At 42.5% G+C, this 27728-nt stretch overlaps 1 protein-coding gene across 4 annotated transcripts; it reads right to left on the reverse strand.

The window, feature by feature from the left end:
• Window positions 1–279: 279 nt before the first annotated feature.
• On the reverse strand, window positions 280–27348 carry MON1A (MON1 vesicular trafficking associated A). Of its 4 annotated transcripts, none has more exons than XM_088461779.1 (7): window positions 27322–27348; window positions 25294–25420; window positions 8924–9046; window positions 8387–8839; window positions 5819–6584; window positions 2680–2827; window positions 280–2398 (listed from the first exon to the last, which is right to left on the reverse strand). In XM_088461779.1, exons 3-7 carry the CDS (start codon window positions 9039–9041, stop codon window positions 2258–2260), a joined length of 1626 nt encoding a protein of 541 aa, XP_088317905.1. In that variant the 5' UTR covers window positions 9042–9046; window positions 25294–25420; window positions 27322–27348; the 3' UTR covers window positions 280–2257. The 4 variants fall into 4 exon arrangements, with proteins under 4 accessions (XP_088317905.1, XP_088317904.1, XP_088317906.1 ...); XM_088461778.1 differs by lacking the exon at window positions 27322–27348 and adding an exon at window positions 27222–27296; XM_088461780.1 differs by lacking the exon at window positions 27322–27348 and adding an exon at window positions 27222–27296 and having other exon boundaries at window positions 25271–25420.
• Between the last annotated feature and the right edge of the window lie 380 nt (window positions 27349–27728).

The raw sequence follows: 27728 nt of genomic DNA on the forward strand, positions 1-27728 counted from the left end.
ATAATACTGGTATATATTTATATAAATTTATTACATATACGGAGGTGATCCATAAATACTATTCACAAGGTTCTGTATTAAATTGGCGCTGTAATCATCCTTTGCACATATATATATATATATATATATACATATATATTGATAAAGTTAGCGAGTGGCGAAATGTGTCAGAGAGAGAAGAGACTGCCCCCACCACCCCCAGGCAGAATATCCAATTTATACAACATGCAGGAACATGAAACCAGTAAGACAACGCGCGCTCACAGCGTATTATGTGCAAAAATGTTTATTCAGTCATAATAAAAAAAACACCAGGAGGTGCATTTGCATAATAAGAAAAGCCTCTGCTATAATCGGCAGCATAAATCTGGCTCATAGAAACAAACAGACTTTATAAGGTATACATTGAATGGGAAACACTGATTCCCAATAGAAGAGCTGCAGTGGTAGCGAGTACTACTGTCCCTACTCTGATAATATTGTTACTCCGAGTCCTAACACAAAAACTACCACTATACTGTGTCCCCTATGGATAGGTGAAGAAGAGATCATTGTTTGTACACAGGCGTCCTGTACAAGAGGTGATCATTGCACTGGGTATGATTAGACTGCAATAATATAACATTGAAATCGCTTCTCAATTAATCCTAAATACTACAACATGCAACATAATAAACAGATGCTGAGTATTACGATGACAAACGCCCCCCCGCACCTTTGGTCAGTTTGGAATGTTGTTGCAAACTTGGGTCATTTATAAGTTATAGTGTAAAGGTGGAGGAGGGTCTGGAACCAGAGAACCGCAAGAGAGGAGATATGGAGGAAATATACCCGCCCAGGAATAATACAGTATGTCATTGCTATGGGGAATGGCCAGAGAACCATTGGGCCTTAATGTTGTGTAATCCCTTATTACCATCACATAGACCGAGTGGTATAGAGTTTATCCTTATTCAGGTTCTGGAAGTAATGGATATATTGTGTAGTGTTTATCCTTATTCAGGCTCTGGAAGTAATGGATATATTGTGTAGTGTTTATCCTTATTCAGGTTCTGGAAGTAATGGATATATTGTGTAGTGTTTATCCTTATTCAGGTTCTGGAAGTAATGGATATATTGTGTAGTGTTTATCCTTATTCAGGCTCTGGAAGTAATGGATATATTGTGTAGTGTTTATCCTTATTCAGGCTCTGGAAGTAATGGATATATTGTGTAGAGTTTATCCTTATTCAGGTTCTGGAAGTAATGGATATATTGTGTAGTGTTTATCCTTATTCAGGCTCTGGAAGTAATGGATATATTGTGTAGTGTTTATCCTTATTCAGGTTCTGGAAGTAATGGATATATTGTGTAGTGTTTATCCTTATTCAGGTTCTGGAAGTAATGGATATATTGTGTAGTGTTTATCCTTATTCAGGTTCTGGAAGTAATGGATATATTGTGTAGAGTTTATCCTTATTCAGGTTCTGGAAGTAATGGATATATTGTGTAGAGTTTATCCTTATTCAGGTTCTGGAAGTAATGGATATATTGTGTAGTGTTTATCCTTATTCAGGTTCTGGAAGTAATGGATATATTGTGTAGTGTTTATCCTTATTCAGGTTCTGGAAGTAATGGATATATTGTGTAGAGTTTATCCTTATTCAGGTTCTGGAAGTAATGGATATATTGTGTAGTGTTTATCCTTATTCAGGCTCTGGAAGTAATGGATATATTGTGTAGTGTTTATCCTTATTCATGCTCTGGAAGTAATGGATATATTGTGTAGTGTTTATCCTTATTCATGCTCTGGAAGTAATGGATATATTGTGTAGAGTTTATCCTTATTCAGGCTCTGGAAGTAATGGATATATTGTGTAGTGTTTATCCTTATTCATGCTCTGGAAGTAATGGATATATTGTGTAGTGTTTATCCTTATTCAGGCTCTGGAAGTAATGGATATATTGTGTAGTGTTGTGTGTTCCACGTGTTTATACATCAGGCTCAGCCTGTAAGGATCAGCGTATACTATACACAAGAGACCAGAGAACTGTTTGTATCCTCAGTGCTGTATGGCTGATACACTGGATATTAGTATATACTATGTATCTCAGTACTGTATGCATGGAAATACTGCTGGATAGAGGTAGTGATACATATTGCACTGCAGAGGATTCTGGGAATTTATATCTGCTCTTATTCTCTTTCCCCGCTCTATCTTTGGTCATTGTTTGGCGAGTTTTTGTGTCACATCCGTAGGGTGTTATCATCACAGTGTTAGTATGTAGGAGAGCTCAGGATAAACAGCCGCTCCTCTTCCTTGCGGATCCAGCGCAACAGGCGGGAGACGCCGCTTACAGCTGATGACTTTGTCCCCAGTGGGCTGAAACATACGTAGAGTTCAAATGCCTCTGTCACCTGCAAAGAGCGCAATAAGGATAAAATGCACAATGTTTCCTGAGACAGACCCATACCTGACAAAATGGAGAAATGTAGCAGTGCTCCTGGCTCCATCCTACACCTGACACTTTACTATTCCCCAATTAGTGATTGTAACTTGATGTACTTATGGCTGTCTCCATATGCAGCACATGAGCTTCCCTCTAATCTTCTAATTGGTGGATTGTTCTAACCAATGTGATGCCTCATGACACCAGTTACCTCCTGTCTCTCCCAGTGTGCATATCACTGGTACTCACCCAGGCCAATATGTTCTCATGGGATCCTATGTGGTAGATGGTTGTGAGTGGATGAGAGCTGCAATGCGCCCTGCCATGCAGATACTTGTATAAAGCCACCAGCCGCCTCCTTTCTTCATCTTTGTCATAGGGAGCAGCCATCACCGGACTGCGGAAACATCAAATAATAACCAGATCTATAACTAACATTTATGTAAAATTAGTCCAAAGGAAGAGCTGAGCATATGAGGAAATCTGTAGAGGAGAAGCTGCGGGGATGAGGACAGACTGTAGAGGGGAAGCTGCGGGGATGAGGACAGACTGTAGAGGGGAAGCTGAGGGGATGAGGACAGACTGTAGAGGGGAAGCTGCGGGGATGAGGACAGACTGTAGAGGGGAAGCTGCGGGGATGAGGACAGACTGTAGAGGGGAAGCTGCGGGGATGAGGACAGACTGTAGAGGGGAAGCTGCGGGGATGAGGACAGACTGTAGAGGGGAAGCTGCGGGGATGAGGACAGACTGTAGAGGGGAAGCTGCGGGGATGAGGACAGACTGTAGAGGGGAAGCTGCGGGGATGAGGACAGACTGTAGAGGGGAAGCTGCGGGGATGAGGACAGACTGTAGAGGGGAAGCTGCGGGGATGAGGACAGACTGTAGAGGGGAAGCTGCGGGGATGAGGACAGACTGTAGAGGGGAAGCTGCGGGGATGAGGACAGACTGTAGAGGGGAAGCTGCGGGGATGAGGACAGACTGTAGAGGGGAAGCTGCGGGGATGAGGACAGACTGTAGAGGGGAAGCTGCGGGGATGAGGACAGACTGTAGAGGGGAAGCTGCGGGGATGAGGACAGACTGTAGAGGGGAAGCTGCGGGGATGAGGACAGACTGTAGAGGGGAAGCTGCGGGGATGAGGACAGACTGTAGAGGGGAAGCTGCGGGGATGAGGACAGACTGTAGAGGGGAAGCTGCGGGGATGAGGACAGACTGTAGAGGGGAAGCTGCGGGGATGAGGACAGACTGTAGAGGGGAAGCTGCGGGGATGAGGACAGACTGTAGAGGAGAAGCTGCGGGGATGAGGACAGACTGTAGAGGGGAAGCTGCGGGGATGAGGACAGACTGTAGAGGGGAAGCTGCGGGGATGAGGACAGACTGTAGAGGGGAAGCTGCGGGGATGAGGACAGACTGTAGAGGGGAAGCTGCGGGGATGAGGACAGACTGTAGAGGGGAAGCTGCGGGGATGAGGACAGACTGTAGAGGGGAAGCTGCGGGGATGAGGACAGACTGTAGAGATGAAGCTGCGGGGATGAGGACAGACTGTAGAGGGGAAGCTGCTGGGATGAGGACAGACTGTAGAGGAGAGGCTGCTGGGATGAGGACAGACTGTAGAGGGGAGGCTGCGGGGATGAGGACAGACTGTAGAGGGGAAGCTGCAGGGATGAGGACAGACTGTAGAGGAGAAGCTGCAGGGATGAGGACAGACTGTAGAGGGGGAGCTGCAGGGAGCAGTTTACTTTAAACAGTAATGTAGCTTGTCCTTGGTTAGAAGACACACATGACTGAACTGATGCAAATACACACTATGATTGACCCTTGCTATTAAACCTAGAAGACTGACATTAATCTGCATTCACAATTGTCCTTTTCTCCTCTATAACCTCACATAACAATATAGATGAACAACTTTTTCCACTACTGATGCTGAGCTATATCTCTTTACATCATACATGGACTCCCAAATATTGGACATTAATGTCTATTGATGCACACACTGCATGGCCAAAAGTATGCCGACACCTGAACATCACACCCATATGTGCTTGGTGAACATTCCAAAACCAGGGGCATTAATATGAACTTGGTACCCCATCTGCCACTATAACAGATGCCACTTGTCTGGGAAGACTTTCCATTAGAATCTGGAACATGGCTTTTGGCATCCAAACAACCATGAGAGCATTAGTGAGGTTGGCAACTGATGTTGGGAGATAAGTCTGGGCTCTCAGTCTGCATTCCAATTCATCCTAAAGGTATCTGATGGGGCTGAGGTCAGGACTCTGTACAGGGCAGGCAAGTTTCTTCCACACCAAACTTGGCGAACCATTGTTTGATGGACCTCACATGGAGCACTTTCATGCTGAGAGAGGAGAGGGACCTTCCCCAGTCTGTTGCCACTAAGCTTTAAGCACATAACATTCTAAAATGTAATTGTATGCTATAGAATTAATATTTTCCCTCACTGGATCTAAGGGGCTGAGGCCAAACCATGAAATACCACCCAAAACCGTTATTCATTTTCCACCAAACTTAACAGATGGCTGTACGCATTCGGCAGGAAACCTTCTCCTGGCACCCACCAAACCCAGGTTTGCCAGATTGCCAGGTGGTGACGTGTGACTCCAGTTTCCAAAAAACGTGTTTCTACTGATCTAGTGGCTGAGCTGTTCTTGTTCCTACATCTTTCCACTTACAACTCCACTTCAAATAACAATTGACCATGGAACAGTATCAGGGCAGAAATTAGACAAGCTGACTTATTGGAAAGGTGGCATTCTAAGGAAGTGCCATGGTGTCAGTCACTGATCTCTTCACTAATGGAGCGTACACACTAGACGATATGCTCCCTGAGCGATATCGACTAGTGTGTCCCCGGCAGGGTGTGCTCAATGTCGTTCATGACATTGAGCACACCCGCTGAACGATATCATTAATGATATCGTTCTGCGCCGGGCTCTCTCCCCCATTCCATAACATGCAGCAACCTGACGACATTGTCAGGTTGGTCTGCATGTTAACCCGATGAACGATAATGGCGAACGACCCGCGGGAACGCGCGTCGTCGTTATCCTTCATCGTTTTTGTGTTAAAAATGGACGATAAAGTGGACGACTGAACGATAACGATATCGTTATCGTTCAGTCGTCCACTTTAATCGCCCAGTGTGTACGCACCTTAAGTCCATGTTCTGCGGCTAATATGTGACTATGGAGATGACAGGACTGTATGCTGGATTTTATGCACTGTTATCCATGGCTGTGGCTGAAATAGCCAAACACACTAAGCGGAATGAGCTGTCAACATACTTTAAGCCATGTACTATTTAGAGATCACTGCACTGTACCTTCTCCTATCTGGACTTTTGTGTATCATTAGTTATCCATCTCACCTAGTGAAGAGACCTGAACTCTTTGATTTGTAGAGAAAATGTCTCAGTTCTGGGATACCAACTTGTGCAACATCATAAAATGGGTTTTGCAGCACTTCTTTCAATGATCCCCAACTTCCCCGCTTCTCCAGTCTCTCTACTATCTTTCTCTTGCAGTCAGAGGCCGTGAAGAAGTCCTCCCGATCAGTGGACACCATCAGGAGGCAAAGTTCAGGGTTATGGCTCAGATATGAGATATGAGCATGGAAGAAGCCAGATGGGTTGAATTTAGGGAGACAGACAGGGGTCCATGCTTCACCTTCCCTAAAGGAGCTGGATGATGTCACCAGGTTGAAGAGCAGGTGGAGGTCAATTGGGTGGAGATATTGATCTTTCTTCCTTACTAATGTCACCAGCTGGTTCCTAGACATTAGGATTGAGAAGACCAGACTCTTGGCCTTTGCATGCTGGAGACAGTTTGTAGCAGAGTCCCGCAAGCCTGACGACAGAGACAGGCAGCGCACCGCGCCCAGAAGGAAACTGGGGTCAATTTCCATAGAATCCAACAAGTTGTCAGTGATGCGCTCTGAACCAGAGAGCAACCGGCGCAGGTCGTAGCTGGGTCGTTCCTGGAATAGGTGGTGGAGTTGAGCCCCGGTGACTAGGCTAAGAATCTGATAATAAACATAGAGCAATTCCTGCATAATCTCCTGCTCTGACTGACGGGTGTGCGACACTGAGACTAAGACCAGAGGGGTACGATGCACAAACACCACTTTATACCCATCTGCAAAAGAGAAAGCGGTTATTATACAGTGCCGGGGCACTATCTCATATCTGAAAGAGAACATTGTGGCCCCCATTAGTCGTCTTCTCCCATAATAAGCACACTAATGTATAGCGAAAAGTGGGGGTCATCTCCAGAATACCAGCCTGATATCTTAAGCTAGACGTGGCCAGTATCATGGCTCTTGGCACTGGAGGCACTTAGGAGCTCATTCAGACCTGATCGCAAGTTGCGGCCGCTCGCTGGCAAAAAGGGTCCGGACATTTAAATGAAGTGCTCGCACTGCATCACGCAAGGACGCCCACTATGTTTTAGCGAGCTACGGAACTGAGCGCTCGCAAATGTATAAAGACGCCCCCTTGTCACTTGCAACACACGTCATCTGCGGGAAATGTAGGCTTAATCGGGACCATCGAGAGCCATCGGAGCTGCTCGCAGCCCTTGAGGTTGCCTTAACCCACCGCAAGCACAGCGATCAGTGCGGCCTGAATTACATGCAGGTGACGTGTACAATGATGCTACTTTGCTAATTATGCACGCCGTTTAAACAGAATTTTGGCGACCTGACACGCCGGCGTTCGCAAGACCACTCCCCCATTTACAAGTACCTTCCCCTGTTACCTCCCACCAACGGCGCTATCTGTCACTCAAAGTAGCGACCTGAAAGTGGCTTATCAGCAATCAAAATCACAACGCAAAGACAGGCTTGCGCATGCGCACTGCGAATTATACGCATGCGCAGACCGTCAAAAATCGCTCAGAGCAAGCGAGCGCTACTTAGCGACCGGGTCTGAATCAGGTCCTTAGTGTGGCTTTGCAGTACACTAAAACAAGCATAATGACATATAGGGGTAAAAGCACCGTATGTATTTTCTATATGGTGGGGACTTATTTGATAAAGGAGGGGTCTACTAAAGTTAGAGATAATATATAGATGTGCAAAAAAGCCAGGGTAAGAAATTAGTTGGCTAGGACTTTGGGGCTCTCGATTAGAGAGGTGGTCACTCTTGGGACCACTACCCATTTGCAGCCTCTGCTCACTTCCTAGTAACAGGAGGGGAAGCGGAGACCACGCACTGCCGGAGAACGTCACATGTTCTGGGCACTCTAGCAGTTAGCGCTGGATTAGAATGCTGCGTTCCCTGTGCAGTAAGTGCTGCGTTCCCTGTCCAGTAAGTGCTGGATCTGTTACAGTGGTGGGAGAAACAAGGTGGACAGACCCTTTAAAGTCACAGTCCAGGACAAAAGCTAAAAAAAAAGCTACAATATTTGAAACCAAAATATATATTATATATATACAGTCAGGTGCATAAATATTGGGACATTGACAGATTTTTCATATTTTGGCCTCTATTCACCACCACAATGGCTTTGAAATGAAACAAACAAGATGTGATTTACCTGCAGACTTTCAGATTTAATTTGAGGGTAATTACATCCAAATCAGGTGAACGGTGTAGGAATTACAATGGTTTCTATATGTGCCTCCCACTTTTTAAGGGGCCAAAAGTAATGGGACAAACTAAACAATCCTAAATCTAACTTTCACTTTTTAATACTTTGTTGCAAATCCTTTGCAGGCAATTACAGCCTGAAGTCTGGAACGCATAGACATCACCAGACGCTGCAGGTAAATCACATCTTGTTTGTTTCATTTCAAAGCCATTGTGGTGGTGATTAGAGGCCAAAATATGAAAATTCTGTCAATGTCCCAATATTTATGCACCTGACTGTATATATATAACCATCTAATGGAAGCCCCTGAATTAAGCCAACTCAAACATGACTTCTATTTGCGGCACCTGCGTGGATTGACCGGATGGCATTCTTGTCCGTCTCCAGAAAGGACACAAGCGCCATCATCACTCCGGCTGTGCTCGAGAGCGCCTCCTCTGACCGGTAGCGGGAATACACCGGCTTTCCGGCTTCGCTCAGAACAAAGACGTGTTTTTGGTGCTGGTACCAGTCTTCCAGAGCCCTGAATCCCCCATCGCCATCTCCTTCTAGGCTTAAAGCGCGTGGGACGTCCTTCTGTCCCTGCTCAGGTGTCACTTCCCGGCTCTGCTCGTCGCTCTGCACAGAGCTTACACTCAGCTGAGTACTGAGCTTGCTGAAGTCTTCACTTATCTGCTCCATGCTACTGATCTCCATGTTGCCCTCTGGTCCAGGACTACCAGGGACACGTCCCTCCACCTCCCCCGTGAGATCTTCATAGGACTGAGCATGGACAAACATGGCATCATCCTGGATGGCTCCTGAGGATAATAAAGCAGACAGGAGATCAGTGTAGGTAGTGGTGGGTGCTATGTAGTGGCTGGGAGGAAGAGAGCTCCTCTCACCTGGTTCTGTTCCTTGTGTCAGTGCAGGGGCCGGGCTCTCAGGCCGCTCATTTTCCTGGGACGCTGCTGTGGACATTCCCATCTCCCATGGTGGCTTCTTCTCTCCATCAGAAGTCATGAGCTCTGCAGGTGTCACCACAATACACAGACAAGGGTAAATGTGGCATGGTGGTACAGTACATACCGCTGCACTGTCATCTACATTACAACTGCAACTGTGGTCTTCCCTCCATACCAGCTGTATATATGATACGCCCATGCAGTTACCTTGTAGGCTCTGTTAGAGCAGGAAGCTACCTGGGGCTTCCGGTAGACGAGAGCCTACCGCAAGGGTCTCGTTGCAAGCCGCGATGGTCTCGACCATCGCGACCATCACCTGCTCACTCACTAAAGCTGTGGATGGTCACCAACAGTTTAGCGAGCGGCCAGGAGGCCGGCTTTTAAAACAAAAGTGGCCGCCCTCATTCAGAGCGAGCGCTCGCTTTTAGCGAGCGGCTCTGAATGAGGGCCTATGTGTGCACTATATAAATAACTGGTAATAAGTAAATAATAGACATATAACGGTACCTGTTCTACATTTAAGATATTATAAGTATTGTGGACATAAACTGGGTAAACATTTGCAGACATAAGTGGGGTTACTGGTACATAGTGGGGTTACTAGTACATAGTGGGGTTACTGGTACATAGTGGGATTACTAGTACATAGTGGGGTTACTGGTACATAGTGGGGTTACTGGTACATAGTGGGGTTACTGGTACATAGTGGGTTTACTGGTACATAGTGGGTTTACTGGTACATAGTGGGATTACTGGTACATAGTGGGGTTACTGGTACATAGTGGGGTTACTGGAACATAGTGGGATTACTGGTACATAGTGGGGTTACTGGTACATAGTGGGGTTACTGGTACATAGTGGGATAACTGGTACATAGTGGGATTACTGGTACATAGTGGGATTACTGGTACATAGTGGGGTTACTGGTACATAGTGGGATTACTGGTACATAGTGGGATTACTGGTACATAGTGGGATTACTGGTACATAGTGGGGTTACTGGTACATAGTGGGGTTACTGGTACATAGTGGGATTACTGGTACATAGTGGGGTTACTGGTACATAGTGGGGTTACTGGTACATAGTGGGATTACTGGTACATAGTGGGGTTACTGGTACATAGTGGGATTACTGGTACAAAGTGGGGTTACTGGTACATAGTGGGGTTACTGGTACATAGTGGGATTACTGGTACATAGTGGGGTTACTGGTACATAGTGGGGTTAGTGGGGTTACTGGTACATAGTGGGGTTACTGGTACATAGTGGGATTACTGGTACATAGTGGGGTTACTGGTACATAGTGGGATTATTGGTACATAGTGGGATTACTGGTACATAGTGGGGTTACCGGTACATAGTGGGGTTACCGGTACATAGTGGGATTACCGGTACATAGTGGGGTTACTGGTGCATAGTGGGGTTACTGGTACATAGTGGGGTTATTGGTACACAGTGGGGTTACTGGTACATAGTGGGGTTTCTGGTACACAGTGGGATTACTGGTACATAGTGGGATTACTGGTACATAGTGGGGTTACAGGTACATAGTGGGATTACTGGTACATAGTGGGGTTACTGGTACATAGTGGGGTTACTGGTACATAGTGGGATAACTGGTACATAGTGGGATTACTGGTACATAGTGGGGTTACTGGTACATAGTGGGATTACTGGTACATAGTGGGATTACTGGTACATAGTGGGGTTACTGGTACATAGTGGGGTTACTGGTACATAGTGGGATTACTGGTACATAGTTGGGTTACTGGTACATAGTGGGGTTACTGGTACATAGTGGGATTACTGGTACATAGTGGGGTTACTGGTACATAGTGGGGTTACTGGTACAAAGTGGGGTTACTGGTACATAGTGGGGTTACTGGTACATAGTGGAGTTACTGGTACATAGTGGGGTTACTGGTACATAGTGGGATTACTGGTACATAGTCCTGGTGATGTAACAGGTAATTCCTCTTTATGCATGAACATCGCCGGCATGAAGGTGGTGACTATAAAATATAGTGACATGGACGTAGGATCGTCTGTTACTGACCTGTACATTAGTATATACCTGGTATGATGAACGTCTGTTACTGACCCGTACATTAGTATATACCTAGTATGATGAATGTCTGTTACTGACCCGTACATTAGTATATACCTGGTATGATGAACGTCTGTTACTGACGGTACATTAGTATATACCTGGTATGATGAATGTCTGTTACTGACCCGTACATTAGTATATACCTGGTATGATGAATGTCTGTTACTGACGGTACATTAGTATATACCTGGTATGATGAATGTCTGTTACTGACCCGTACATTATTATATACCTGGTATGATGAATGTCTGTTACTGACCTGTACATTAGTATATACCTGGTATGATGAATGTCTGTTACTGACCCGTACATTAGTATATACCTGGTATGATGAATGTCTGTTACTGACCTGTACATTAGTATATACCTGGTATGATGAATGTCTGTTACTGACCTGTACATTAGTATATACCTGGTATGATGAATGTCTGTTACTGACCTGTACATTAGTATATACCTGGTATGATGAATGTCTGTTACTGACCCGTACATTAGTATATACCTGGTATGATGAATGTCTGTTACTGACCCGTACATTAGTATATACCTGGTATGATGAATGTCTGTTACTGACCTGTACATTAGTATATACCTGGTATGATGAATGTCTGTTACTGACCCGTACATTAGTATATACCTGGTATGATGAATGTCTGTTACTGACCCGTACATTATTATATACCTGGTATGATGAATGTCTGTTACTGACCCGTACATTAGTATATACCTGGTATGATGATCGTCTGTTACTGACCCGTACATTAGTATATACCTGGTATGATGAATGTCTGTTAGTTACTGACCCGTACATTAGTATATACCTGGTATGATGAATGTCTGTTACTTACCCGTACATTAGTATATACCTGGTATGATGAATGTCTGTTACTAACCCGTACATTAGTATATACCTGGTATGATGAATGTCTGTTACTTACCCGTACATTAGTATATACCTGGTATGATGAATGTCTGTTACTAACCCGTACATTTGTATATACCTGGTATGATGAATGTCTGTTACTGACCCGTACATTAGTATATACCTGGTATGATGAATGTCTGTTAGTTACTGACCCGTACATTAGTATATACCTGGTATGATGAATGTCTGTTACTGACCCGTACATTAGTATATACCTGGTATGATGAATGTCTGTTACTGACCCGTACATTAGTATATACCTGGTATGATGAATGTCTGTTACTGACCCGTACATTAGTATATACCTGGTATGATGAATGTCTGTTACTGACCCGTACATTAGTATATACCTGGTATGATGAACGTCTGTTACTGACAAGTACATTAGTATATACCTGGTATGATGAATGTCTGTTACTAACTCGTACATTAGTATATACCTGGTATGATGAACGTCTGTTACTGACCCGTACATTAGTATATACCTGATATGATGAATGTCTGTTACTGACCCGTACATTAGAATATACCTGGTATGTGGAATGTCTGTTACTGACACGTACATTAGTATATACCTGGTATGATGAATGTCTGTTACTGACCCGTACATTAGTATATACCTGGTATGATGAATGTCTGTTACTGATCCGTACATTAGTATATACCTGGTATGATGAACGTCTGTTACTGACCCGTACATTAGTATATACCTGATATGATGAATGTCTGTTACTGACCCGTACATTAGTATATACCTGGTATGTGGAATGTCTGTTACTGACCCGTACATTAGTATATACCTGGTATGATGAATGTCTGTTACTGACCCGTACATTAGTATATACCTGGTATGATGAACGTCTGTTACTGACCCGTACATTAGTATATACCTGGTATGATGAACGTCTGTTACTGACCCGTACATTAGTATATACCTGGTATGATGAACGTCTGTTACTGACAAGTACATTAGTATATACCTGGTATGATGAATGTCTGTTACTGACCCGTACATTAGTATATACCTGGTATGATGAATGTCTGTTACTGACCCGTACATTAGTATATACCTGGTATGATGAATGTCTGTTACTGACCCGTACATTAGTATATATCTGGTATGATGAACGTCTGTTACTGACCCGTACATTAGTATATACCTGGTATGATGAATGTCTGTTACTGGCCCGTACATTAGTATACACCTGGTATGATGAATGTCTGTTACTGACCCGTACATTAATATATACCTGGTATGATGAATTTCTGTTACTGACCCGTACATTAGTACATACCTGGTATGATGAATGTCTGTTACTGACCCGTACATTAGTACATACCTGGTATGATGAATGTCTGTTACTGACCCGTACATTAGTACATACCTGGTATGATGAATGTCTGTTACTGACCCGTACATTAGTACATACCTGGTATGATGAATGTCTGTTACTGACCCGTACATTAGTACATACCTGGTATGATGAATGTCTGTTACTGACCCGTACATTAGTATATACCTGGTATGATGAATGTATGTTACTGACCCGTACATTAGTATATACCTGGTATGCTGAATGTCTGTTACTGACCCGTACATTAGTATATACCTGGTATGATGAATGTCTGTTACTGACCCGTACATTAGTATATACCTGGTATGATGAATGTCTGTTACTGACCCGTACATTAGTATATACCTGGTATGATGAATGTCTGTTACTGACCCGTACATTAGTATATACCTGGTATGATGAATGTCTGTTACTGACCCGTACATTAGTATATACCTGGTATGATGAATGTCTGTTACTGACCCGTACATTAGTATATACCTGGTATGATGAATGTCTGTTACTGACCCGTACATTAGTATATACCTGGTATGATGAATGTCTGTTACTGACCCGTACATTAGTATATACCTGGTATGAAGAATGTCTGTTACTGACCCGTACATTAGTATATACCTGGTATGATGAATGTCTGTTACTGACCCGTACATTAGTACATACCTGGTATGATGAATGTCTGTTACTGACCCGTACATTAGTACATACCTGGTATGATGAACGTCTGTTACTGACCCGTACATTAGTATATACCTGGTATGATGAACGTCTGTTACTGACCCGTACATTAGTATATACCTGGTATGATGAATGTCTGTTACTGACCCGTACATTAGTATATACCTGGTATGATGAACGTCTGTTACTGGTCCGTACATTAGTATATACCTGGTATGATGAACGTCTGTTACTGACCCGTACATTAGTATATACCTGGTATGATGTATGTCTGTTACTGACCCGTACATTAGTATATACCTGGTATGATGAATGTCTGTTACTGACCTGTACATTAGAATATATACCTGGTATGATGAACGTCTGTTACTGACCCGTACATTAGTATATACCTGGTATGATGTATGTCTGTTACTGACCCGTACATTAGTATATACCTGGTATGATGAATGTCTGTTACTGACCTGTACATTAGTATATACCTGGTATGCTGAATGTCTGTTACTGACCCGTACATTAGTATATACCTGGTATGATGAATGTCTGTTACTGACCCGTACATTAGTATATACCTGGTATGATGAATGTCTGTTACTGACCTGTACATTAGAATATATACCTGGTATGCTGAATGTCTGTTACTGACCTGTACATTAGTACATACCTGGTATGATGAATGTCTGTTACTGACCCGTACATTAGTATATACCTGGTATGATGAACGTCTGTTACTGACCCGTACATTAGTATATACCTGGTATGATGGATGTCTGTTACTGACCCGTACATTAGTATATACCTGGTATGATGAATGTCTGTTAGTTACTGACCCGTACATTAGTATATACCTGGTATGATGGATGTCTGTTACTGACCTGTACATTATTATATACCTGGTATGATGAATGTCTGTTAGTTACTGACCCGTACATTAGTATATACCTGGTATGATGGATGTCTGTTACTGACCCGTACATTAGTATATACCTGGTATGATGAATGTCTGTTAGTTACTGACCCGTACATTAGTATATACCTGGTATGATGGATGTCTGTTACTGACCCGTACATTAGTATATACCTGGTATGATGGATGTCTGTTACTGACCTGTACATTAGTATATACCTGGTATGATGGATGTCTGTTACTGACCCGTACATTAGTATATACCTGGTATGATGGATGTCTGTTACTGACCCGTACATTAGTATATACCTGGTATGATGAAAGTCTGTTACTGACCGGTACATTAGTATATACCTGGTATGATGAATGTCTGTTACTGACCCGTACATTAGTATATACCTGGTATGATGAACGTCTGTTACTGACCCGTACATTTGTATATACCTGGTATGATGAACGTCTGTTACTGACCCGTACATTAGTATATACCTGGTATGATGAATGTCTGTTACTGACCCGTACATTAGTATATACCTGGTATGATGAATGTCTGTTACTGACCCGTACATTAGTATATATCTGGTATGATGAATGTCTGTTACTGACCCGTACATTAGTATATACCTGGTATGATGAATGTCTGTTACTAACTCGTACATTAGTATATACCTGGTATGATGAATGTCTGTTACTGACCCGTACATTAGTATATACCTGGTATGATGAATGTCTGTTAGTTACTGACCCGTACATTAGTATATACCTGGTATGATGAATGTCTGTTACTGACCCGTACATTAGTATATACCTGGTATGATGAATGTCTGTTACTGACCCGTACATTAGTATATACCTGGTATGATGAATGTCTGTTACTGACCTGTACATTAGTATATACCTGGTATGATGAACGTCTGTTACTGACCCGTACATTAGTATATACCTGGTATGATGAACGTCTGTTACTGACCCGTACATTAGTATATACCTGGTATGATGAATGTCTGTTACTGACCCGTACATTAGTATATACCTGGTATGTGGAATGTCTTTTACTGACCGGTACATTTGTATATACCTGGTATGATGAATGTCTGTTACTGACCCGTACATTAGTATATACCTGGTATGATGAATGTCTGTTACTGACCGGTACATTAGTATATACCTGGTATGATGAATGTCTGTTACTGACCTGTACATTAGTATATACCTGGTATGTGGAATGTCTGTTACTGACCCGTACATTAGTATATACCTGGTATGTGGAATGTCTGTTACTGACCCGTACATTAGTATATACCTGGTATGATGAATGTCTGTTACTGACCCGTACATTAGTATATATCTGGTATGATGAATGTCTGTTACTGACCCGTACATTAGTATATACCTGGTATGATGAACGTCTGTTACTAACTCGTACATTAGTATATACCTGGTATGATGAACGTCTGTTACTGATCCGTACATTAGTATATACCTGGTATGATGAATGTCTGTTACTGACCTGTACATTAGTATATACCTGGTATGATGAATGTCTGTTAGTTACTGACCTGTACATTAGTATATACCTGGTATGATGAATGTCTGTTACTGACCCGTACATTAGTATATACCTGGTATGATGAATGTCTGTTACTAACTCGTACATTAGTATATACCTGGTATGATGAATGTCTGTTACTGACCTGTACATTAGTATATACCTGGTATGATGAATGTCTGTTACTGACCTGTACATTAGTATATACCTGGTATGATGAATGTCTGTTACTGACCCGTACATTAGTATATACCTGGTATGATGAATGTCTGTTACTGACCCGTACATTAGTATATACCTGGTATGATGAATGTCTGTTACTGACCGTACATTAGTATATACCTGGTATGTGGAATGTCTGTTACTGACCCGTACATTAGTATATACCTGGTATGATGAATTTCTGTTACTGACCCGTACATTAGTATATACCTGGTATGTTGAATGTCTGTTACTGACTCGTACATTAGTATATACCTGGTATGATGAATGTCTGTTACTGACCCGTACATTAGTATATACCTGGTATGATGAACGTCTGTTACTGACCCGTACATTAGTATATACCTGGTATGATGAATGTCTGTTACTGACCCGTACATTAGTATATACCTGGTATGATGAATGTCTGTTACTGACCCGTACATTAGTATATACCTGGTATGATGAATGTCTGTTACTGACCGTACATTAGTATATACCTGGTATGATGAATGTCTGTTACTGACCGTACATTAGTATATACCTGGTATGATGAATGTCTGTTACTGACCCGTACATTAGTATATACCTGGTATGATGAACGTCTGTTACTGACCCGTACATTAGTATATACCTGGTATGATGAATGTCTGTTACTGACCCGTACATTAGTATATACCTGGTATGATGTATGTCTGTTACTGACCCGTACATTAGTATATACCTGGTATGATGAATGTCTGTTACTGACCCGTACATTAGTATATACCTGGTATGATGAATGTCTGTTACTGACCCGTACATTAGTATATACCTGGTATGATGAATGTCTGTTACTGACCCGTACATTAGTATATACCTGGTATGATGAACGTCTGTTTCTGATCCGTACATTAGTATATACCTGGTATGATGAATGTCTGTTACTGACCCGTACATTAGTATATACCTGGTATGTTGAATGTCTGTTAGTTACTGACCCGTACATTAGTATATACCTGGTATGATGAATGTCTGTTACTAACTCGTACATTAGTATATACCTGGTATGATGAATGTCTGTTACTGACCCGTACATTAGTATATACCTGGTATGATGAATGTCTGTTAGTTACTGACCCGTACATTAGTATATACCTGGTATGATGAATGTCTGTTAGTTACTGACCCGTACATTAGTATATACCTGGTATGATGAATGTCTGTTACTGACCCGTACATTAGTATATACCTGGTATGATGAACGTCTGTTACTGACCCGTACATTAGTATATACCTGGTATGATGAACGTCTGTTACTGACCCGTACATTAGTATATACCTGGTATGATGAATGTCTGTTACTGACCCGTACATTAGTATATACCTGGTATGATGAATGTCTGTTACTGACCCGTACATTAGTATATACCTGGTATGATGAATGTCTGTTACTGACCCGTACATTAGTATATACCTGGTATGATGAATGTCTTTTACTGACCGGTACATTTGTATATACCTGGTATGATGAATGTCTGTTACTGACCCTTACATTAGTATATACCTGGTATGATGAATGTCTTTTACTGACCGGTACATTAGTATATACCTGGTATGATGAATGTCTGTTACTGACCTGTACATTAGTATATACCTGGTATGTGGAATGTCTGTTACTGACCCGTACATTAGTATATACCTGGTATGATGAATGTCTGTTAGTTACTGACCTGTACATTAGTATATACCTGGTATGATGAATGTCTGTTACTGACCGTACATTAGTATATACCTGGTATGATGAATGTCTATTACTGACCCTTACATTAGTATATACCTGGTATGATGAATGTCTGTTAGTTCCTGACCCGTACAGTAGTATATACCTGGTATGATGAACGTCTGTTTCTGACCCGTACATTAGTATATACCTGGTATGATGAATGTCTGTTACTGACCCGTACATTAGTATATACCTGGTATGATGAATGTCTGTTACTGACCCGTACATTAGTATATACCTGGTATGATGAACGTCTGTTTCTGATCCGTACATTAGTATATACCTGGTATGATGAATGTCTGTTACTGACCCGTACATTAGTATATACCTGGTATGATGAATGTCTGTTACTGACCCGTACATTAGTATATACCTGGTATGATGAACGTATGTTTCTGATCCGTACATTAGTATATACCTGGTATGATGAATGTCTGTTACTGACCCGTACATTAGTATATACCTGGTATGATGAATGTCTGTTAGTTACTGACCCGTACATTAGTATATACCTGGTATGTTGAATGTCTGTTAGTTACTGACCCGTACATTAGTATATACCTGGTATGATGAATGTCTGTTACTAACTCGTACATTAGTATATACCTGGTATGATGAATGTCTGTTACTGACCCGTACATTAGTATATACCTGGTATGATGAATGTCTGTTAGTTACTGACCCGTACATTAGTATATACCTGGTATGATGAATGTCTGTTAGTTACTGACCCGTACATTAGTATATACCTGGTATGATGAATGTCTGTTACTGACCCGTACATTAGTATATACCTGGTATGATGAACGTCTGTTACTGACCCGTACATTAGTATATACCTGGTATGATGAACGTCTGTTACTGACCCGTACATTAGTATATACCTGGTATGATGAATGTCTGTTACTGACCCGTACATTAGTATATACCTGGTATGATGAATGTCTGTTACTGACCCGTACATTAGTATATACCTGGTATGATGAATGTCTTTTACTGACCGGTACATTTGTATATACCTGGTATGATGAATGTCTGTTACTGACCTGTACATTAGTATATACCTGGTATGTGGAATGTCTGTTACTGACCCGTACATTAGTATATACCTGGTATGATGAATGTCTGTTACTGACCCGTACATTAGTATATATCTGGTATGATGAATGTCTGTTACTGACCCGTACATTAGTATATACCTGGTATGATGAACGTCTGTTACTAACTCGTACATTAGTATATACCTGGTATGATGAACGTCTGTTACTGATCCGTACATGAGTATATACCTGGTATGATGAATGTCTGTTACTGACCCGTACATTAGTATATACCTGGTATGATGAATGTCTGTTAGTTACTGACCTGTACATTAGTATATACCTGGTATGATGAATGTCTGTTACTGACCCGTACATTAGTATATACCTGGTATGATGAATGTCTGTTACTAACTCGTACATTAGTATATACCTGGTATGATGAATGTCTGTTACTAACTCGTACATTAGTATATACCTGGTATGATGAATGTCTGTTACTGACCTGTACATTAGTATATACCTGGTATGATGAATGTCTGTTACTGACCTGTACATTAGTATATACCTGGTATGATGAATGTCTGTTACTGACCCGTACATTAGTATATACCTGGTATGATGAATGTCTGTTACTGACCTGTACATTAGTATATACCTGGTATGATGAACGTCTGTTACTGACCCGTACATTAGTATATACCTGGTATGATGAATGTCTCTTACTGACCTGTACATTAGTATATACCTGGTATGATGAACGTCTGTTACTGACCTGTACATTAGTATATACCTGGAATGATGTATGTCTGTTACTGACCCGTACATTAGTATATACCTGGTATGATGAATGTCTGTTACTGACCTGTACATTAGTATATACCTGGTATGATGAATGTCTGTTACTGACCTGTACATTAGTATATACCTGGTATGATGAATGTCTGTTACTGACCCGTAGATTAGTATATACCTGGTATGATGAATGTCTGTTACTGACCCGTACATTAGTATATACCTGGTATGTGGAATGTCTGTTACTGACCCGTACATTAGTACATACCAGGTATGATGAATGTCTGTTACTGACCCGTACATTAGTATATACCTGGTATGATGAATGTCTGTTACTGACCCGTACATTAGAATATACCTGGTATGATGAATGTCTGTTACTGACCCGTACATTAGTATATACCTGGTATGATGAATGTCTGTTACTGACCTGTACATTAGTATATACCTGGTATGTGGAATGTCTGTTACTGACCCGTACATTAGTATATACCTGGTATGATGAATGTCTGTTAGTTACTGACCTGTACATTAGTATATACCTGGTATGATGAATGTCTGTTACTGACCGTACATTAGTATATACCTGGTATGATGAACGTCTATTACTGACCTGTACATTAGTATATACCTGGTATGATGAATGTCTGTTACTGACCCGTACATTAGTATATACCTGGTATGTGGAATGTCTGTTACTGACCTGTACATTAGTATATACCTGGTATTTTGAATGTCTGTTAGTTACTGACCTGTACATTAGTATATACCTGGTATGATGAACGTCTGTTACTGACCCGTACATTAGTACATACCTGGTATGATGAAAGTCTGTTACTGATCCGTACATTAGTATATACCTGGTATGATGAATGTCTGTTAGTTCCTGACCCGTACAGTAGTATATACCTGGTATGATGAACGTCTGTTTCTGACCCGTACATTAGTATATACCTGGTATGATGAATGTCTGTTACTGACCCGTAAATTAGTATATACCTGGTATGATGAATGTCTGTTACTGACCCGTACATTAGTATATACCTGGTATGATGAATGTCTGTTACTGACCCGTACATTAGTATATACCTGGTATTTTGAATGTCTGTTAGTTACTGACCCGTACATTAGTATATACCTGGTATGTTGAATGTCTGTTAGTTACTGACCCGTACATTAGTATATACCTGGTATGATGAATGTCTGTTACTGACCTGTACATTAGTATATACCTGGTATGATGAATGTCTGTTACTGACCCGTACATTAGTATATACCTGGTATGATGAATGTCTGTTAGTTACTGACCCGTACATTAGTATATACCTGGTATGATGAATGTCTGTTAGTTACTGACCCGTACATTAGTATATACCTGGTATGTGGAATGTCTGTTACTGACCCGTACATTAGTATATACCTGGTATGATGAATGTCTGTTACTGACCCGTACATTAGTATATACCTGGTATGATGAATGTCTGTTACTGACCCGTACATTAGTATATATCTGGTATGATGAATGTCTGTTACTGACCCGTACATTAGTATATACCTGGTATGATGAACGTCTGTTACTAACTCGTACATTAGTATATACCTGGTATGATGAACGTCTGTTACTGATCCGTACATGAGTATATACCTGGTATAATGAATGTCTGTTACTGACCCGTACATTAGTATATACCTGGTATGATGAATGTCTGTTAGTTACTGACCTGTACATTAGTATATACCTGGTATGATGAATGTCTGTTACTGACCCGTACATTAGTATATACCTGGTATGATGAATGTCTGTTACTAACTCGTACATTAGTATATACCTGGTATGATGAATGTCTGTTACTAACTCGTACATTAGTATATACCTGGTATGATGAATGTCTGTTACTGACCTGTACATTAGTATATACCTGGTATGATGAATGTCTGTTACTGACCTGTACATTAGTATATACCTGGTATGATGAATGTCTGTTACTGACCCGTACATTAGTATATACCTGGTATGATGAATGTCTGTTACTGACCCGTACATTAGTATATACCTGGTATGATGAATGTCTGTTACTGACCTGTACATTAGTATATACCTGGTATGATGAATGTCTGTTACTGACCTGTACATTAGTATATACCTGGTATGATGAATGTCTGTTACTGACCCGTACATTAGTATATACCTGGTATGATGAATGTCTGTTACTGACCCGTACATTAGTATATACCTGGTATGTTGAATGTCTGTTACTGACTCGTACATTAGTATATACCTGGTATGATGAATTTCTGTTACTGACCCGTACATTAGTATATACCTGGTATGATGAATGTCTGTTACTGACCCGTACATTAGTATATACCTGGTATGTTGAATGTCTGTTACTGACTCGTACATTAGTATATACCTGGTATGTTGAATGTCTGTTACTGACCCGTACATTAGTATATACCTGGTATGATGAACGTCTGTTACTGACCCGTACATTAGTATATACCTGGTATGATGTATGTCTGTTACTGACCCGTACATTAGTATATACCTGGTATGATGAATGTCTGTTACTGACCCGTACATTAGTATATACCTGGTATGATGAATGTCTGTTACTGACCCGTACATTAGTATATACCTGGTATGATGAATGTCTGTTACTGACCCGTACATTAGTATATACCTGGTATGATGAACGTCTTTTACTGACCGGTACATTTGTATATACCTGGTATGATGAATGTCTGTTACTGACCCGTACATTAGTATATACCTGGTATGATGAATGTCTGTTACTGACCTGTACATTAGTATATACCTGGTATGTGGGATGTCTGTTACTGACCCGTACATTAGTATATACCTGGTATGATGAACGTCTGTTTCTGATCCGTACATTAGTATATACCTGGTATGATGAATGTCTGTTACTGACCCGTACATTAGTATATACCTGGTATTTTGAATGTCTGTTAGTTACTGACCCGTACATTAGTATATACCTGGTATGTGGGATGTCTGTTACTGACCCGTACATTAGTATATACCTGGTATGATGAACGTCTGTTTCTGATCCGTACATTAGTATATACCTGGTATGATGAATGTCTGTTACTGACCCGTACATTAGTATATACCTGGTATTTTGAATGTCTGTTAGTTACTGACCCGTACATTAGTATATACCTGGTATGTTGAATGTCTGTTAGTTACTGACCCGTACATTAGTATATACCTGGTATGATGAATGTCTGTTACTAACTCGTACATTAGTATATACCTGGTATGATGAATGTCTGTTACTGACCCGTACATTAGTATATACCTGGTATGATGAATGTCTGTTACTGACCCATACATTAGTATATACCTGGTATGATGAATGTCTGTTACTGACCGTACATTAGTATATACCTGGTATGATGAACGTCTGTTACTAACTCGTACATTAGTATATACCTGGTATGATGAACGTCTGTTACTAACTCGTACATTAGTATATACCTGGTATGATGAACGTCTGTTACTTACCCGTACATTAGTATATACCTGGTATGATGAACGGCTGTTACTGATCCGTACATTAGTATATACCTGGTATGATGAATGTCTATTACTGACCCGTACATTAGTATATACCTGGTATGATGAATGTCTGTTAGTTACTGACCCGTACATTTGTATATACCTGGTATGTTGAATGTCTGTTAGTTACTGACCCGTACATTAGTATATACCTGGTATGATGAATGTCTGTTAGTTACTGACCCGTACATTTGTATATACCTGGTATGTTGAATGTCTGTTAGTTACTGACCCGTACATTAGTATATACCTGGTATGATGAATGTCTGTTACTAACTCGTACATTAGTATATACCTGGTATGATGAATGTCTGTTACTGACCCGTACATTAGTATATACCTGGTATGATGAATGTCTGTTACTGACCCATACATTAGTATATACCTGGTATGATGAATGTCTGTTAGTTACTGACCCGTACATTAGTATATACCTGGTATGTTGTGTCTCCAGGTAATTCGGTAACACAAGGTAACAATGTGTCCTTCCCCGCTCCCCGGTAAATGTAGGGTAGCGGATACAATGAAACAGTCCTATTATCACTGCTCAGACCATCTCTATGATCCGCAGTGTAACAGTATGTCATTATTGTGGACTATCATAGAGAGACACAAAATATACATGCTATACTGTATAATAATAGGGTATAATAGAGGACTAACACATATTAATAACATTCATCCCCTTACCTGGCCGTGTTCCCCTAGCTCACCTTAGTGACATTCATCCCCTTACCTGGCCGTGTTCCACTAGCTCACATTAGTGACATTCATCCCCTTACATGGCCGCGTTCCCCTAGCTCACCTCAGTGACATTCATCCCCTTACCTGGCCATGTTCCCCTAGCTCACCTCAGTGACATTCATCCCCTTACCTGGCCGTGTTCCCCTAGCTCACCTCAGTGACATTCATCCCCTTACCTGGCCATGTTCCCCTAGCTAACCTCAGTGACATTCATCCCCTTACCTGTCCGTGTTCCTCTAGCTCACCTTAGTGACATTCATCCCCTTACCTGGCCGTGTTCCCCTAGCTCACCTCAGTGACATTCATCCCCTTACCTGGCCGTGTTCCCCTAGCTCACCTCAGTGACATTCATCCCCTTACCTGGCCGTGTTCCCCTAGCTCACCTCAGTGACATTCATCCCCTTACCTGGCCGTGTTCCCCTAGCTCACCTCAGTGACATTCATCCCCTTACCTGGCCGTGTTCCCCTAGCTCACCTCAGTGACATTCATCCCCTTACCTGGCCGTGTTCCCCTAGCTCACCTCACTGACATTTATCCCTTACCTGGCCGCGTTCCCCTAGCTCACCTCAGTGACATTCATCCCCTTACCTGGCCGTGTTCCCCTAGCTCACCTCAGTGACATTCATCCCCTTACCTGGCCGTGTTCCCCTAGCTCACCTTAGTGACATTCAGGACAGCACGTTACAGCCTCTGCTCCATATACACACAATACAGCGAGTTGGTCACTGACGTAGCTGATGCATCGTGGGGATTGTAGTCATCAGCCCCGGCCACTGTTGGAAGCCTGTGATTATTGTGTGATATCAGGAAGTCAGTCAGACATATGTGAGGAACATATTACACAGTACTACAGGGATATATTACAGGGGTATATAAGATTCAACAAGTACTTCACCAAATAAACAGTTTAATGAGCAAATAATTATAAAACATTAATATTTACCAAACATATTATAATGGTTATTTTTAAACAGTTAAAGTTAGACTACATTCCACATATAAATATACACAATAGGGGGCACTAAGGATGGATGGATACACAATAGGGTTCACTAAGGATGGATGGATACACAATAGGGGGCACTATGGATGGACGTATACACAATAGGGGGCACTAAGGATGGACGGATACACAATAGGGGGCACTAGGGATGGATACACAATAGGGGGCACTAGGGATGGATACACATAGGGGGCACTAGGGATGGATACACAATGGGGGGCACTAAGGATGGATACACAATAGGGGGCACTAGGGATGGATACACAATGGGGGCACTAAGGATGGATACACAATAGAGGCACTAGGGATGGATACACAATAGGGGGCACTAGGGATGGATACACAATAGGGGGCACTAGGGATGGATACACAATAGGGGGCACTAGGGATGGATACACAATAGGGGGCACTAGGGATGGATACACAATGGAGGGCACTAGGGATGGATACACAATAGGGGGCACTAGGGATGGATACACAATAGGGGCACTAGGGATGGATACACAATAGGGGGCACTAGGGATGGATACACAATAGGGGCACTAGGGATGGATACACAATGGAGGGCACTAAGGATGGATACACAATAGGGGGCACTAGTGGTGTATACACAATAGGGGGCACTAGGGATGGATACACAATAGGGGGCACTAGAGATGGATACACAATGAGGGGCACTAAGGATGGATACACATAGGGGGCACTAGGAATGGATACACAATGGGGGGCAGTAGGGATGGATACACAATGGGGGGCACTAGAGATGGATACACAATGGGGGGCACTAGGGATGGATACACATAGGGGGCACTAGGAATGGATACACAATGGAGGGCACTAGAGATGGATACACAATGGGGGGCAGTAGGGATGGATACACAATAGGGGGCACTAGAGATGGATACACAATGGGGGGCAGTAGGGATGGATACACAATGGGGGACACTAGAGATGGATACACAATAGAGGGCACTAGGGATGGATACACAATGGGGGGCACTAGGGATGGATACACAATGGGGGGCACTACAGATGGATACTCAATAGGGGGCACTAGGGATGGATACACAATAGGGGGCACTAAGGATGGATACACAACGGGGGCACTAGGGATGGATACACAACGGGGGCACTAGGGATGGATACACAACGGGGGGCACTAGAGATGGATACACAACAGGGGGCACTAGAGATGGATACACAACAGGGGGCACTAGGGATGGATACACAACAGGGGGCACTAGAGATGGATACACAACGGGGGCACTAGAGATGGATACACAATGGGGGGCACTACAGATGGATACACAACGGGGGCACTAGAGATGGATACACAACAGGGGGCACTAGAGATGGATACACAACAGGGGGCACTAGAGATGGATACACAATGGGGGGCACTACAGATGGATACACAACGGGGGCACTAGAGATGGATACACAACAGGGGGCACTAGAGATGGATACACAATGGGGGCACTAGGGATGGATACACAATGGGGGGCACTAGAGATGGATACACAATGGGGGGGCTTTGCACTATGGGATATTATTACAGAGGGCAGTAATAGCATGCTGGGACCTGTAGTGCTGTAATACACAGAGCTGTGCTATAATAAGATCAGTGAGGGCTCTGGGGTTACATCTGAGCACAGAGAGAAACCACAACTCCCAGCATGCACCTCACAGCGTCTCCATTTCCTGTGCTGCGCTGAGACTACACTTCCCAGCAGTGACCGCGGCTCTCTCTTTGTACGGCGTGGCGAGGGGACTACATTACCCGGCGTGCCCTGCGCGGCCGATCTCATGACGTTCTTCCGGTATGAAGCGGAAGTCCGCATTCTCTTCTTCTGTGTGAGACGGAGGCGGCGGGAGGCAGCGGAGCGTTGTGCCCGGGACTGAGAGCTCTGTGCGGCCGCTGGGAGGTGAGTGTCCTGGGCTGGGGCGTGGATGGGGTCCCAGAGCGACTCATTCCTCATTCTGCCTGGGCGTCATAGCTGGGACTTGTGGTCCCACCTCTTCCAGAGGAGCAAAGGGAGTCTATGGCTGGCAGGGCATCCTGGGACTTGTGGTACCACCTCTTCCAAAG

Source organism: Taudactylus pleione, unplaced genomic scaffold, assembly GCF_031769625.1.
Source record: "Taudactylus pleione unplaced genomic scaffold, aTauple2 ptg001096l, whole genome shotgun sequence".
Classification (NCBI taxonomy): Eukaryota; Metazoa; Chordata; class Amphibia; order Anura; family Myobatrachidae; genus Taudactylus; species Taudactylus pleione.